The sequence below is a fragment of the Poeciliopsis prolifica genome, unplaced genomic scaffold, assembly GCF_027474105.1.
Source record: "Poeciliopsis prolifica strain line A6 unplaced genomic scaffold, Auburn_PproV2 SCAFFOLD006, whole genome shotgun sequence".
Taxonomy (NCBI): Eukaryota; Metazoa; Chordata; class Actinopteri; order Cyprinodontiformes; family Poeciliidae; genus Poeciliopsis; species Poeciliopsis prolifica.
The window spans coordinates 5,712,292-5,728,269 of NW_026562381.1; the positions used below are offsets into that span (position 1 = coordinate 5,712,292).

The 15,978-nt window shown below is 41.0% G+C and overlaps 1 protein-coding gene across 1 annotated transcript in view; it reads right to left on the minus strand.

Annotated features, from left to right (window-relative positions):
- The window catches only part of LOC129360770 (protocadherin Fat 4-like), a 120,857-nt gene extending 106,123 nt beyond the window's left edge, over positions 1–14,734 (minus strand). Inside the window, 1 exon segment of the mRNA XM_055031173.1 lies at positions 9,202–14,734. Coding sequence (XP_054887148.1) covers positions 9,202–14,304 — 5,103 coding nt within the window. The 5' untranslated portion in view covers positions 14,305–14,734.
- Positions 14,735–15,978: the final 1,244 nt, after the last annotated feature.

The window sequence follows — 15,978 nt, forward strand, 5'->3', positions numbered from 1 at the left end:
CCACACATCGTTATGGGGGTTGTAGGCAGCTACTGTGGCCAACTAAGCCACGTTGGCATCAAATAAGTCAGTCATTGGTTACCTGGTAACTCACTGATTATTTGGTTACCTCACTAACTTGCACAGCAGCAGTTTAAGGTTTGCCATCATGCCGCATAACTGCTTAACAGTAAACGACATGGAGATTAAACTGTGGATAAAAGACAAAGTACTGCCACCAGTTTGGCAGTATTTCAGATATTTAAAACAAAAAACAAAATCAATGATTATCAGTATCGACTGATATAAAACATCATGACATGTTTTCCAGTCATATTGTCCAGCCCTGCCATAGAAAGGTTCTCGCTGTCTATCTTTGCTCATTCTTTTTCTTTCCCCTGTTGCTCCTCGCCCTTTGTCCTTCATCCATCCCCCACATCACTCCTAAATTATCTGTCCAGGCTGCAGGAGATACCCCTTCCTGCCTGTGGCTCTCTTGTCTTACTACAATGAGGTGTTCGCATGTGCACCCCTGACTGCATGCATGAGAACGCAGCCGCTCTGTCTCATCTGATGTCCCCAGAGGCGGGACGCTCTGGAAAATTTCCGGTCGTACTTAAAGTCACTCAGGGGTGCCGCTGATCGATGGCTGGCTGGAAGTGAGATGTGCAAGAGAGCAGTGATCCCTTTAACTTCTTTTTGGTTTTTTTTGAAAGACATGAAGCAGATTCAGGTCAGCTCTGAAAACAATGGAAATTGGCTTTGTGTATTTCTGCATGTGGATAAGTTGTAGTATTTGTTGATGCTAGGGAGCTCTGTGAGTCACGTGGAAGAATAAATCACCCCATAGCTGGGATCCATTATTACTGCAGAGAACTTGTGCCAAAATCAACCCAGTGCTCTGCTTCTTTCTTTCTAACTCCATTCGTTTTACAAGTGAAAGTAGTGGAACATTTTTTTTTTTTTTTTGAGCTGGAGAGACTTGGGCATTTTTTATGGTCTCCTCACAGTCAGCGACAGAACAGAAAGAAGGGATGAAGACTTCTCTGAGAAGAAGTCCTAACAGGGAAAGACTTATTTTCTCAGTGAAAATCTGCAGCTCAACTGCACTCAATCAAGCTTTCTTCGGTTCAGTTGATGTAAAGCTTGGAAACTTAACTTCACAGCTTCTGACGCACCTTTCTGATTGCACTTAACAAAATCCTAAATGGCTCCCTTTTGATCACGCCTAATTCTGCAGACCAAAGCAGAAATGCTTGCCCTGCGGAGGTTCTGACTATTTTAGTCTCACATTTGGTCGGCAACTGTGCACATAAGACTAAGGAATGACCCCCACCCAAATGAGGCATGACAATCAAAGTTGCACTACAACAGAAATGTATCTCTGATGTGAAAATAAACCAGATGATGCAAAAGTCTGACCAGCGAGCGCGTGCACAGTTCAGGCCACGGTCACTTATTATTGTAACTCGAAGTCCTGCGTCAACTTTGCATGAGTGAAGAGAGAAAAGCTGTGGACAATCCACCACAGAGCAGACAGACCTTTTCTTTTAATACACATTCATGTTCCCTTCACCAGCACATTTTGTGTTTATAAATAGATGATGTAAATGATGTTTGTTTTAACCTGTTTACAGAAGTGTAGGGCAGGGCTACCACACCAAGACAATTGAGTTTGCCACAGATGACAATTCAAGAAATGTCAAAAAGTTTAATTTGGAGCTCTGAAACCTCTATTGTAAAGTTTTTATTTATTTATTTTTTATATGTGAATCTTACACTGAACATGTTTTATTTAACGGTTTAGCAAAACTGCAAATATAATCCCTTCTTTAAGTGTTGACTCTTTCATTGTCTCCTCACAGGATAAACCTCATATCATAAAGACTGAAGAGTATTCAGTCAATTTAGGACAAGCCATAGAATTTCAGGTTTGAAAAAGATAGTGTGAGGTACTTTTTGTACAGCTAAACATGCTGGTGGGTCACTTTTAACCCACAAGACAACACAAGGGCTAAGTGTAAACCTGAGTATACAAAAAAATGCTGCTTTAAGAAGATGATTTGATTTACTAAAGGGAAATAATGTATCTTCCCCAACCTGGCTCAATGTGAAAAAGTAATTTTTCCTATTAACCTAATATGTGGTTGTAGCAACTCTTGTCAAATAGGTTTTATTCAGGAGATTTCTTGATGTTGCAGCTCAGACGTAAGTCAGGGATGCGTCTCACTGGTGAAATTGAACAAAGGAGGCCAATTTGATTTTGATTGTGATTTTTTTTTCTTTAATAAATGAAAATGTTGCTCACCTTTATATGTATTCAAGTTGTATATTAAAATTTATTTTATGATATAAATGGCAAAAAAGAAAGGATGGAAGATGGAAAGATGGAACCACTTTCACTATCAGGGTGAAAGTGATTTTTCATCTAATGTTTTGAGCAGGATAACATTTTTCTGACCTTTGAAAATCATCTTGACAGACATGAGAAGCTGCTGTCCAACCACAATAACAGATCCAAAGCCCTTAATGAGCTGAAGTCTTGATAAAGAACTGAAGAAATGTTAAAGTTCATCACTGAGGATCAAACAAGGTGGAGAGCAGCCAAAGGTATTCAACACTTCTGAATGGAGAAACGTAAAACAAATGAAGCAAGACAAACCCAAGCAAACAAGAAAAGACTCACAACAAATAACAGTCTTTGATAGCCACATTTTCATAATAAACTACATAAAACAGACTTATTTTGCTTGCCACAACCATTCAAGTGTTCCTGCAGCTGATTGAGAGTTTGAACTTGTGGCCAGCCTGTCTGTGTGGCTCTATGTGTTCTTGGCAGCATCTGCCTGCACGCATCTATGCACGACTGACTGTTTATCTGACTTTTATTGCGATGGTGTCTCGTAAAAAACGTTGTGAGACAAGCCGGCCCTCCTCAGCACCGGCTGACCCGATGTCTGCTGGGACCACCTACGAGAAGAGCAGCAAGCAGATGCCTCACCTTGTCGATGACCATTTAAAAAGCGCTTGTCCGTCCAGATTATCCTGTGAATTACAACTTCGGTCATGGCCAGTGCATCACAGCCTCTGCTAAAGTACATGCGAACAATTAGATACACAAAATAGTGCAATCAGACCGTGAATTACAATGCACAAGGATGTAGTTTGTTCTGCATCATTCCTCTTCCTTCCTTTGGGAACCCTGAAGTCTGCGTATTAAGTTCTGTTCATGAATCCCAGGTTTGGTTTGAACCAAACAAAGACGAGCATAGCTCTGCTGTGTAACAATGGTTGACCTTTCCCTAGAAACTGCTGTCATCAACACTTCAAAAAAATATTAATACTCTCACGCAGAGACAGAAATACACAAAACCCAGCATCCGTATCGAATCATCCAGCTGTACATGACCTTCTTCTGCCGGCTCGCTGACCTGGCTGGCTGTGTCGGTTTTGTGTTTCAGCGAGTCTCTTTTTCTGGCTTCTCTAAAACCTTAACACGCTCTCTGATGACTGAATGACTTTTTCACTGGGGTTTGTGTTCAGGATAATTTAGTATCACAAAAATATAAAAGCTGCACAAAATGGAATCAGAAAGACAATTTATTGATTTTTAGATCTTGATGCTAAACTTTTTTAAACACATAAATGAATTTTTATCTCATAATATATTCAATGTCAAATTAATAAAGTTATAGCACATTGTCTGATAAATAATTTTTAAACTTATTCCCAATTAAATCAGAATTTAATTGGGGAATAAATGTAATAATTATTGAATAGTAAGTAAGAAGGAGGAAAAAAAGTTAAAAGTTATGAACTTTACAAATTTGGAGTGATAAGAAAACAATGTTTAAAGACAAAATTAACAATTCTTGATGAATCCAAAACTAAGCTTTAAGAAATGAAAGAGGAAAACACAGAACACAATCCTGGAAGAAAAATTAAGAGGATGCGAAAGACTTGACCCTGAGGTGGAGGTTCACCTTCCAGCAGAAAATGTCCATAAACATCAGCAGACTGACGCATTAAAATTCTCCAGATTTGAATGTAGGCTATCTGAAATGTAACTGAAAATATGTGTCAAGATTTGATAATATATGTTCACAAACAGTGGCTTGTTTTACAAAAGAGAAGCCTCCAGTCTGTTTACAGAGGATTTTATTCAAGAAGAAGAAATATAAAAGCACACCACACTTTTCAGATTTTAAGTGGTAATGCTACAAAATGTAAAGGATATTAAATTTAAAGGGAATTTCAACCACTGAACAGAGTTTAGAGTTAAATTCTTTGGGCCTTTCCAGTGTTTTCTCCAAAATTACCCAGCTTCTTCTGAAGACCCTGAACTGTTCCCTCCCTGCTTTCTTCCCATGACTAGTTGCAATAAGCACCCTTTAAGAAACCCTGTCGCCACAACACTTCCTCCATTTCTACAGCTCTTAGCCTCGCCACTTGACATCTCCAGAAGAAACCTTGAACACACTCTTTTCTTAAATCCAAGTACAACTCTTACAGGTGATGAGAGGGGAGGAGAGCTGGCTGTCAGGAGACTCCATGCACACTCCTAAATCTGCAAGGGTGAGACGTTGGCACAGACAAAAGAATAATAAAAGTCCAGCAAAGTCCCTGACGGGGCAGCACAACACTTTATCTGAAAAGGCAGAACAAAGAGGGCCTGTGAAACGCTTCCACTGTGTTTACTTTACAAGGGAACAATGCCTTTAAGAGGAGGGGGCAAGAAGTGATGTGGCACTTTGGGCCTCTGAGAGAATAACAGCACTTCAATTTGATTAGAAGGGAGTTCAGAAAGCTTTTCTTGCTTGCCAATTTATGGCTACAGAGACACTGGAATAAAACAAAGGTAATAAACAGAAACGAGGGAAATCTGCATTATTCTGAAGAGGTGTTCTTTTATTTCTGTCAGAAAATAAACAAATGGCTGATGGAATACTAAACATGTAGCTTGATAAACACATAAAAGTTTTTATAAGCGTAGTGATGGAAAAAAAACTGACTACAATCTTCAATAGCTGTTCATGAAGAAGTGTGGTCACCTGTATAAAAGTATGGGTGTTTGGTGGTTTGCTGATTTTGGTTTTTACATAATTTCGCTCAAAATTATGATACTTGTCTTTTATTCAGACAGTCAACAAGGCTGACATCTCTGAAAAGATTACAAAGAAATGCAGAAGGAGAATTGATTTATAAAAACGTGCTTTTCTTTAATTTTTTTAATTACTTGGGTGTAATCACAAAAATACTTTTCCAAAATCAATTTAAAACAATTTATCTTTCGTTCCCATCACCCTGATCCCTTTCTTCGATTTCAGGCTGAAGTTGGGTTCTCCCTGGACAACATCAAAAAGTTAATTTTTCTTTCAGTCAGAAGAAACACCTAAATGTGCACCAAAGTATGAATTACAGGTTCTTCTTAGCTGAACAGTTATTGACCTTAAAGAAGCTTATCAAATTATCCAGTCGCACAATTTAAATTGTGAAAATGTCAAAAACAGAAAACAATTCTGCAGGCCTCAGTTAGGATGTAAAATGTGGCTCAGTTGGCATTTGAATGAACCAAAACACTTCTGGAACATTTACATAAAACCATTGAAAATATTTGGCCATGTTGCACAGCATCATGTTTGGAGAAAACCAAACAATACAAACTCTTCATACCAACTTTCAAACACATTGATGGAGGAGTCATAGTTTGGGCTTTCTTTTGCTGCAGCAGGTCTCTGGGACCTTGTGGTCACTGACACAAGCATAACCCATTATTCTCAACTAAAATTGGTCATCAACAGGACAATGATCCCAAACACAGCAGCTAATCTGTCACAAAAGGGCTGAACAAGAGAAGAAACAGGGTGTCACAACCATTTAGTTGAAGTAAATCCATCTGTCCATCCATTCATTATCTTCCGCTTAATTTGGAGCAGCTTATCTGCAATCAAGGATGTTTTCTTTTATTTATCAATAATCAAGTTACTGCTGGTGGAACAGTCATTTGTAGTATCCTTTCAAATATTTCAGAAAGTATCATGGCCCAAGTGTTTATTTATTGGCTCCTTCTGAGAGATACAACAGCCAAGGTTTGGTCCAGCCAACCACATCCGCGTAAACAAACAAAACTTGTTAAAATAAGAACTGGGTGCAATAAAATAAATTGCACATTTTATTCTGAATTTCCAACATTTGGAGAGCAGGCCAGTCTCCTCTTTGATCAGCTCATCTAATTGACACGAGTCAAACCATTTCGATCAAATGCCAGTGGTTAAATAGCCTCTTTGTGAAAACTAATCACTTCTCCCGTCATTTGTTTGTAAATGTAACAAACTGAAGGCGATTCATATGAGGAAGGTGGCACACAAACCCCATTCCAGTGATCTGAGGCTGCTTAACGCCTGATGAGAAACACGTGCTGTGACACCAGTCGTGGCCCAGAGTGGAACGGAGAGCGCTGGATGGGATTCAGATGTGAGTGAATCCACTGGGAGTTCAGGGGGTGGAGGTTCTCCCCTGCTCCAAACAAGAACAACACAGGATGTGATGAGGCAAAACCTTTGAGCAAAATAAAAAACATCCTCCTTAAATCTGCAAATTCCTCCACAACAATAGATAAAATGTCTGCCAAGATTTTTTTTCTCATCGTATTTACCAAACGTTGCAAATAAATGAAAGATTTATGGGTAATGAGGTCATCCAAGAAGAAATTAAGTATTGTCACTTTGAAGCTACTAAATGGAAACATCCCATTATGGCTGTCTAACAGTGTGTACCACTGTTGGTATACATGCAGACTGAAATGAGGTTTGCAGCATATGACCCAAATGCGATCCAGAAGGAAGAAACAGTTCTGCAGGGCTGGTGCAAAGAACAAAAACTGACAAAGTTTGTGAGGTGTTTTAAGATCGCTTCTCCCGATAAAGCATCTCCAGCCGAATTCCTTTTGTCCGAATTGTTTTTTAAAATGTCACTCATGCTGCATAGCATAGCGTGACATGCCAGCTTTCCCTCATCCATCCAATCAATGGGGGGAAAATGAGAAACTGAGAACGTGAAAGGGTCACAACCCCAGGGATGGAAATGATCCCCCAGTTGCTACTGGGTATCCTGTGTATAAACACGGCAGTGGAAAAACATTAGTCTAAGTCTGTAGGTTTATGCTGTAGTGCTATTAGGTCTCGCAGACAGAGAGGACATCAAACACTTTCGATATGACCTGCTCATTCATTCTGGATGTTGAGTTCACTGCAGTGCAAAACTAAACCATATTCAAACGAACTCATCCCCATTTTATTACTCTACAACAAACATCTCACTTTTTTGCAAAAAACCAAGACAGTAATCCATCATTTGAAAGTAGGAGGACAACACATGGATTCTGAAATTTTCACATATAGCAATTTGAAAAGTGTGGGATATATTTGTTTTCTGTCACATTTAACGCTGGTAGCCCGAAAAAAAAAATAAAAAAACAGCTGTAACCTAATAAGGAAATGGATTCCTGTGTTGTGCAAACTGATAGGCTTGCAAAGAGAACATTCATCATACAGCCAAGAGGTAAATGGCAACTCTGGAGGTGCTGCACATGTGCACAGTTCAGGTGGGAAAATCTGTCAACAAATTGTGTACGTTAAATATTTGGCTTATTTGATAAAGGGACAGGAAATGTGGTCAGAGTTAATAGGAAGATAGATGAAGCGACTGTAACTAAAAGAAAAACTTGAAATAAAACTTCTTAGAGGCAGCATATGACTTACGATGAGAGAAGATAATGACTCTAAACATGCAGCAACAGTTACAAATGAGTTATTTACATCAAAGCAGATTTATATGTTCCAAAGGCTCAGTCAAAGTCCAGACCTAAACCCAACAGAGGACTAGGGTCATGACTTAATAATGAATGTTCACATATGCACTCCTAACCTGACTAAGCCTGACCTATGTAACAAACACACAAATGACTTGCAGGTGTCATTCATAGTATTACCTCAGGGGCTAAGGAGGCTAAATACAAATGCATGCCACACTTTTCAGATTTTAATTTTTAAAAATATTAAATATTAACTTACAGCTATGTTCCATTTTTTTGTTAAGTGGCTTATCACATGAAATCCCAATAAAACATACTGAACTTTGTTTGTGTAGGACTTTTTAGGGCACTAATAATATTTTCCAGCAAATGGATTGTTATAATGACACAATTCAAGCCTCGACTGAAACCAAACCAAAGTTTAAGATTTGATTATGAAAAAGTGAAGCTCTTTATTCTCTATTTAACTCAGCAATCTTGTAAGCAGAGAAGCAGATTGCTATCTCAATTGGAAGAAAAATGAGAGAACATCTGATATTTCAATATGACCTTCACAAACTGTTAGTTACATCTGCTAACATAATATCACACTTTGTCTCTGATATTTACAACTAACACAAATCAATCTCCAAGAAAAGAAGCAGCTTGCATCTTTTTGTGTTTTTTTTTATTATTATTTTTATTGTAGCTGCTCATAGCAAGGTGTATGAGGTCTGGTTAATGGTTTATAAAATAATTTAAAAAATCACATTTGGTTTTGATTTCACTGGCAGCAAGCCATCAGCTAACTAAATCAGGCCTAAAGTTTCTACATTACATATCAAAAAAAAAAAATAAACTCACAGGGCAACTTAAGTTTCTCTTATACCTAAACATCTTTTTAGAAAGTCTGAGGAGGTCAGACAATTTTGGTCACTTATTGCTAGTGGAGCAGTTCCTGGTGGAATAAAGGTACTCTAAGACCACCCCAGTGCCAAAACACCCTCAGGCAGCTCAAACAGAAAAATTCAGGCTCCGATATTGCATACCTGCACGGCAAGACCACATGAATGACTCTTTTTCATTTCTACAACATATATTATATGAAAGCACATCATATAACCACTGATAAGAATATGTTGGTGACGTAAAAGTAACAAAGGAGCTTGTAAAGCAGACATGCAAGACTACCTTTTTATCAGGGCCATGATAGCAAAATAAAAGCCTGTTTTACTGATCTCTGTTAGAATGGCAGTTTATTATACAAGTACTTTGGAATTTATTAATCATATTGCGTTGATGTCAAATAACTGCCAGTAGTTGAGTTCATGTCCTTCCCCTGCCAAGCAGATCAAACAAGCCATCCTTTGCTAAATTTAAGTTCCCTGTTAGGTGCTTTCAAAGAGTAAAACAGTCAGCAATGTTCTTACCTCAGCACGCTGTGTTCTGGGCTGGCTGGCATCTGTCTCAATGGCGTACACGTCCACCAGGTACAGGTCGGACCCTTGTTCCCTGTCCAGCTCCGCAGCAGTCTGTATCACTCCAGTGTGGCGTCCAATGGTGAAAAGGCGTCCAACGGCTTTTCCTCCACTCCGTACTGCCACAATGAAATACTCCACTTTTGATGAAGAGCTCCTTGGACTTGAGGCATCCAAGGAGATGACATTTGTTCCCGGCGGTTGGCCTTCTTTAAGGATGGTTATGTATTTGGGCTGAGAGAAAACGGGTCCATCTATCCCTTGAAGGATGATTGTCAGTTCAGTTCTGGAGGTCTTACGGTCGGTGCCGTGGTCTGTTGCTGACACTGCCAGAGTGTACATGAGTCGAGATGGGACCAGCTGGGAAGCCAGGCGAATATCCCCGCTGTACCTGTCCATAATGAAGGTGTCTGCATCCCCTTCCAGAAGCTCATACTCCACTTCCCCGTTTTCCCCATCATCAGGGTCTAGGGCCATCACTGTTGTCAGGATGGAGCCAATAACAATGTTGGGCTCAGCCACAAGAGCATTCTGGGATACAAAAGTAGGAACATTGTCATTGAGGTCTGTAACCCATATGGTGACATTTTTCAATGCAAATCGTCGGAATTCAGCTGGAACTGCCTGATCTGTGGCTTTGATGGTCAACTCAAACAGGTTAGAAAACTCCCTGTCAATTTCCTTATTGGTGTAAATGAGCCCAGAGCTTGGGTCGATGTTGAAGTGGCTCCCTCGAGGAATCTGCTGAACAATAGAGTACTGTAGCTGTCCATTTATGTCTGCATCTGTGTCGTGAGCTATAATGGTCATGACCGAGGCTGAGAGAGGAAGATTTTCAGGGATAGATTTGAAAATGTCTCCAGGGGCAAATATAGGAGGATTGTCATTAAAATCCCGCACATAAATGACCACAGGTATGGATGAGGAGCGAGGAGGTCTACCGTTGTCCTTTGCAGTTATGTTGAGTTTGTAAAGTGATTGTGTCTCAAAGTCCAGTTTTTTAATCAGAAAGATGCTGCCGGTGTTGGGGCTAATACTGAAAGTGCCGTGGTTGTTTGTGGCTGTGATGCTGTATGTTATGTCTGCATTCCGACCCGAATCTGCGTCCGTGGCAGTAACAGATGCCACAAGCTCCCCTATCCTCATGTTCTCTAGCACATCCACAGCCAGGGAGGATTTAGGGAAGGATGGGGAGTTATCATTTTCATCCAGAATGCTAATGCTCAGAAGACAAGAGGAAGACAAAGGCACAGTTCCAGCATCAGCAGCTATAATTTTAAGTGAGTAAGAAGAAGTGGTTTCATAGTCCAGCTTTCCAACTAAAGTCACCTGTCCAGAGTTGCTATCTATCGTGAACTGATGTTCCTCATTTCCCTCAACAATGTGATAATGAACAAGTCCATTTTTGTTCTCATCCACATCTGAGGCAGAGACCCGCAGCAGCTGAGTCATGTTTTGAGCTGACTCAGAGATGGAGGCCTGATAAACGTCTTTGGTGAATTTCGGAGGGTTGTCATTGATATCTTGAATGTAAACCTGTACCTTGGCCTGATCTCTGAGGGGTTTTGGGAGACCCTGATCTGATGAGATGACAATGAAGCTAAACACAGCAGCACCCCTTTGCCTCATCAGTGACTCACGGTCCAGCTTCAGTGTGCTGGTAAGCTCCCCGGTGATGGTGTTTAGCTCAAAATTGGGCTGCGGGATTTCAAATGTGTATCTGACCTCACTGTTAGGGCCAAAGTCCTTATCCTCAGCAAAAACATACCCAACAACCGATCCTCTCGTCTGCTCCTCCTCAAAATGAAACACATAATTAGTACTATTAAAGAGAGGACGGTTATCGTTCACGTCGTCCAGGATCACAGTGACATTTACTGAGGCGCTCAGTGGTTCCACAGCCCTGTCTTTGGCTTCAAGCACCAAGTTATATCTGTCCTGAATCTCTCTGTCCAGCTCTGTTTTTATGTATAACTGTCCATCTGGAAAAATCCCAAACACATCACCCATGTTGCCACTGGTGATGTCATACATAATCTCCCCGTTGAGACCAGAGTCTTTGTCAGTGGCCTGCACTTTAAAGAACCGGCTGTTGACAGGTTCAGACTCTAAAATGATGACTTCGTATGAGAGCTGATCAAACACAGGTGAGTTGTCATTGACATCATAAACGCTGATGATCAGGATGAGGCTGGAGGTTAGCCGGGGAAGCCCCATGTCTGCAGCCATGACTTCGATCTCGTAAGAGCTTGTTGTGACCTCCAGCGGGCCAGTCAGTGTGATCAGACCATGCCGCTCATGGATGTGAAACAGGCCTTTTGGGTTCTCTTTCAGGCTGTAGCTCACCATGCCGTTGGGACCTTCGTCAGGGTCTGATGCTTTTGCCTGGAATATTACATGTCCTGTACTCCAGTTTTCCACAGCGCTCACATGTTCCATATTGTGAATAAAATGAGGAGCATTATCATTTAAGTCCTTCACAGTTATGTTTACAAATGCCTCTCCAGTGATCTCGCCGGCTCTGGCTACAATTTTAAGCTGATAAAATTCTTGCTCCTCTCTGTCTATCTGACTGGATGCTGTGATCTGGCCTGCATTGCTCACAGAAAAAAGTCCCCTCTGATCACCTGAGGTGATTAGATAGGAAATGTTTGTGTTTAGGTCCAGTGTGGTGGCCGACACGGTGCCTATGACTGTCCCAAGTGCTACGTTTTCAAACATGACAAAGCTGTACACCCTCTGATTGAAGACAGGTGGATTATCCTGTGTGTCTATAACAGTTACAGTCACAATGGCCTGGGTGTGTGAGCGCACGCCTCCTCCATCTGCTGCTGTCACCTGCAGCTGGTAAGCCGTTTTTTCCTCTCTGTCCAGGGGTACTAGAGTAGTGATTTTCCCTGTATTGCTGTTAATACGGAATTTGGAAGTGTCTCCTGCTGTAATGATGTATTTGACAGTTCCATTCTTTCCCAAATCACGGTCTGTGGCTGAAACAGTGGTCACATAAGAACCTGAGGGTTCATTTTCTTTCACATTGGCAAAATACTGAACAGGATAGAACACTGGTCTGTTGTCATTGATATCCCAAATGGTGATGTTGACATTTCCTACAGAGTGCAGTGGGGGGCTGCCTCCGTCTGCTGCACGGATATGGAGCAAATATGAGGCCTGTTGCTCCCTGTCCAGCTCCACGCTTGTGCTTAATCGGCCCGACACGGCATCCAGACGAAACAACTCCTGGATGCTGGCAGGGGTCTCTGCGTCAAATGAGAACCGGATAGTTCCATTGGCCCCGAGGTCGTCGTCTGAGGCAGACAACAGCACCAGTTCAGTGCCAGCAGGAGCATGCTCCACCAGAGAAACGTGATATGTGCTCTGAGTAAATGTAGGCACTTGGTCATTCACATCCGTGATGTTAACTATCAGTTTAGTGTAGGAAATCTTGGGCTGCAGCCCCTGGTCTTTGGCACTAATGTTGAGCACAATTTCAGATGCGATTTCTCTATCCAGCAAAGTGGCACTGGTAACCAGGCCACTGTTTTCACTGATGGAGAACCAGCCCAAAGTGTTTCCAGACACCAGAGAGTATCTCAGGTTGGCGTTCTGCCCAGAATCACCATCTGTTGCAGAAACCCCTTTAATGTAGCTGCCTTTTGGAGTTCCTTCACTGACATCTACTCTGTACAGTGTTTCCTGAAATATTGGGGGGTGATCATTAATATCATTCACAAAAATAACCAGACTGGCAAAGGAGGACCTGGCCATAGGTTTGCCATTATCTGAAACAGAAACAGTCAGATTGTATGAGGAAATCCTCTCTCTGTCTAACACACTCGCAACTTTAATCAAACTTAGATTGGGCACAGAAGATGTTTGCACTTCAAAGTGTCTCTGCTCGTTGCCTCCTAAGATTGAAACAGATATGTTGCCATTAGCTGTGGGTGAGTCTGAGTCTGAAACTGTGAGCAGAGCTACAACTGTGCCTATCTGTGCATTTTCATCAACGGAGGCAAATTTAGAAGTGGTGGGAAAATACCTGAACTTCACGACGGGGTCATTATCATTCACATCTAAAAGTTTTATTGTGGCTTCTGTCCGGCCTGACAGAGAGGGAACACCATTGTCTACAGCATGAATGGTCAGTGAGTACTCTTTCTTAATCTCATAGTCTAATCCCTCCTTTATAATAATAGTACCTAATTTAGGATCAATTTGAAAAGGTGTCCCCTCATCTAAATAGTACCTGATTTCAGCATTGGCTCCCTCATCCTGATCTGATGCTGTGATCTGCAGGATGCTTGAACCTACTGCTGCATCCTCGAACACACTGGCTTGGTACTGATCTAGCTCAAAAACAGGGGGATTGTCATTTATATCCTGAATAGTGACGTTTACTTGCAGGTAGCCAAACTTTTTCGGCTCTCCTTTGTCCTCCACTTCGATCAGGAGCTGGTAGAAGGGGGTAACCTCTCTGTCCAGTCCAGCAGTTAGGACGAGGTGCAGGAATGCCCCCTCCCCGCTGGGGTTGACTGTAACATCCAGACTGAATCTCCTCTGCTCGTTCCCCTTCACTATCCTGTAAGTGGTGTGATCAACTCCGTTGCTTCCAATGTCAGAATCCGTGGCAGTGTCCAGGATTACTTGTCTCCCACTGCTGGCGTCCTCCTTAAAGGACACCACTATGGACGCATCAGGAAACACCGGAGAGTTGTCATTAATATCCAAAACCACGATTCGGACCTCCGTGGGGTAGGTCGGCTGGCTGGATAGCACCACTACGTTAATGACATCACTTTGCAGAACTTCTCTGTCAATCACCGATGATGTGGAAATGACTCCCGTGGTGCCGTTAATCGCGAAAAGTTTGTGGTTTTCGCTGAAACGGTACGTGAAGCTGGGCTTGGTCTCTATCGTGCCCACATAGGTTCCGACAGGCTGCTCCTCCAGGACACGGAACTCTTGGCGGACTTGGCTGGACGCGCAGCTCCGCGGCAGAGTCCACAGCATCAGCAGAACAAAATGAAACCGGCCAAAGCCTCTAACTGTGAGCGCCATGGTCAGTCAACCTGTCCACCTTTCTCAGACAGAGTCCATGCCGATGATGCATCAACTTTACAAAAGTTAGAGCCTCCACAGCATTGTATTCCACAAAGTTTTCTGCAGCCAAAACTCAATGAGAAAAGCAGCAGCAGCTCTTCCCCTCTATCCGCACTGAAGTGTCCCAGAAGTACTCCACAAGTGTTATTTCATCCAGCTGCAACAAAATCCTTTGGATGGAGGAAAATTATTCCTGCAGATCAGGAAAGTTTCATTTCAGCTTCTCTGATTGCCTTTGCTTTTGGTTGCTTTTTTGTTTTGTTTTGTTTTTTTTTGTTTTTTTGCGCTGCTAGAAAAAGCCAGAAAAAAATTTCCAGATCCTTGGAAATGCCTAAAGAAGTTTATAAAAAGTTAGGGCGCGCTGAGCAAACGCGCACCGTCCCGGGGAATAACGGTGCTCCAGTCATATTGCGCTCAGGAGTCCCAGTAAGTTAGAACAAAGCTGGAGTGGAACAAACTCCCTCCCATCACTGATCCCATTGGATGCCCTGTCTTCTGTCTGCCCGCCCTCTGCCGGCCCTGCTTATGGAAGCTCAGCTGGTGGTGGAAAGTGTCAATCAAACGTACAGGTAGCGATATCCCCCGGAGATTTGTTTTAAAGCTGGATTCATTTCCAGAAGACAATATTTTCCACACATTTAGATTTAAGAGGGGTGTTCAAAATGAAGATCTTAATAAAAAAAAAAAAGATAGTTATTTTGATACATTAAATGCCTTACATTGTAAAAATTATAATGTCAGTCTCACGCTTTATGTTGTTTAATTTCAACATTTAAAGTCTTATATTAAGTATCTAGAATATTACTAAATTTTACAAGAAGTTAAGTTAAAGGTAAAGAAAAATACCCTTTAATTATTAAAGGGTATTTTGCAGATTACAAATGCAAAAGTCAGGTTGTGGTCATTCATTTGCAGTCTACGTACATTGACTGGTAAATAAATATAGCAGTTTAAATTGTCTACTCTTACATAAAAAACAGAAGTTCAGTTTTATGTCTTAAAATTGGTTATCTAATATAAGTCATATTCTCATACAGCTTTATGCCAAACGTTGTTATTTGGTGTACAAATATGAGTATACACTACCATCTAGTGGTCATATTGTGATACTACCAAAACAAAGTAGGTAAGAGTTGCTGATGACGGTTATTCGTTTCAGCATCTTAAAATGGTGACCTGCATGATGTTAAAACATATATTACTACTTATTATTATTACTCATGTCACTTCTACTACCATCCTCGTATGAGCAGTACAAGCCTTTAAAAGTACAACAATAACAACTGAATAGAGCTGTAGGTGAAAACTATGACATAAAAGCATGAAACAAAGAAGATGCATTGCAATGATGGCAAAGAAAAAAAAACATTTCAGGGGCAAAGCACAGTTTTAAGGTGGCTTCTTTTCTTTATAACACAGTTATTATCTTTGTTTTTTGAGTACTGAAATAACTTTCAAAATTATTTTTCATGTATTTGATTTCTTTTATGTAGATTTACAATTTCCTATGTTAAAGACAAAAGCAACAGTTACACAGAGCTTTTATACTGTGTAAAAGCCCAGTGAATGATTTTACACAGTTATTACTAGATTTAGGTTTTTGATGAAAAAAAATTACAAAGAAGTGGTTCA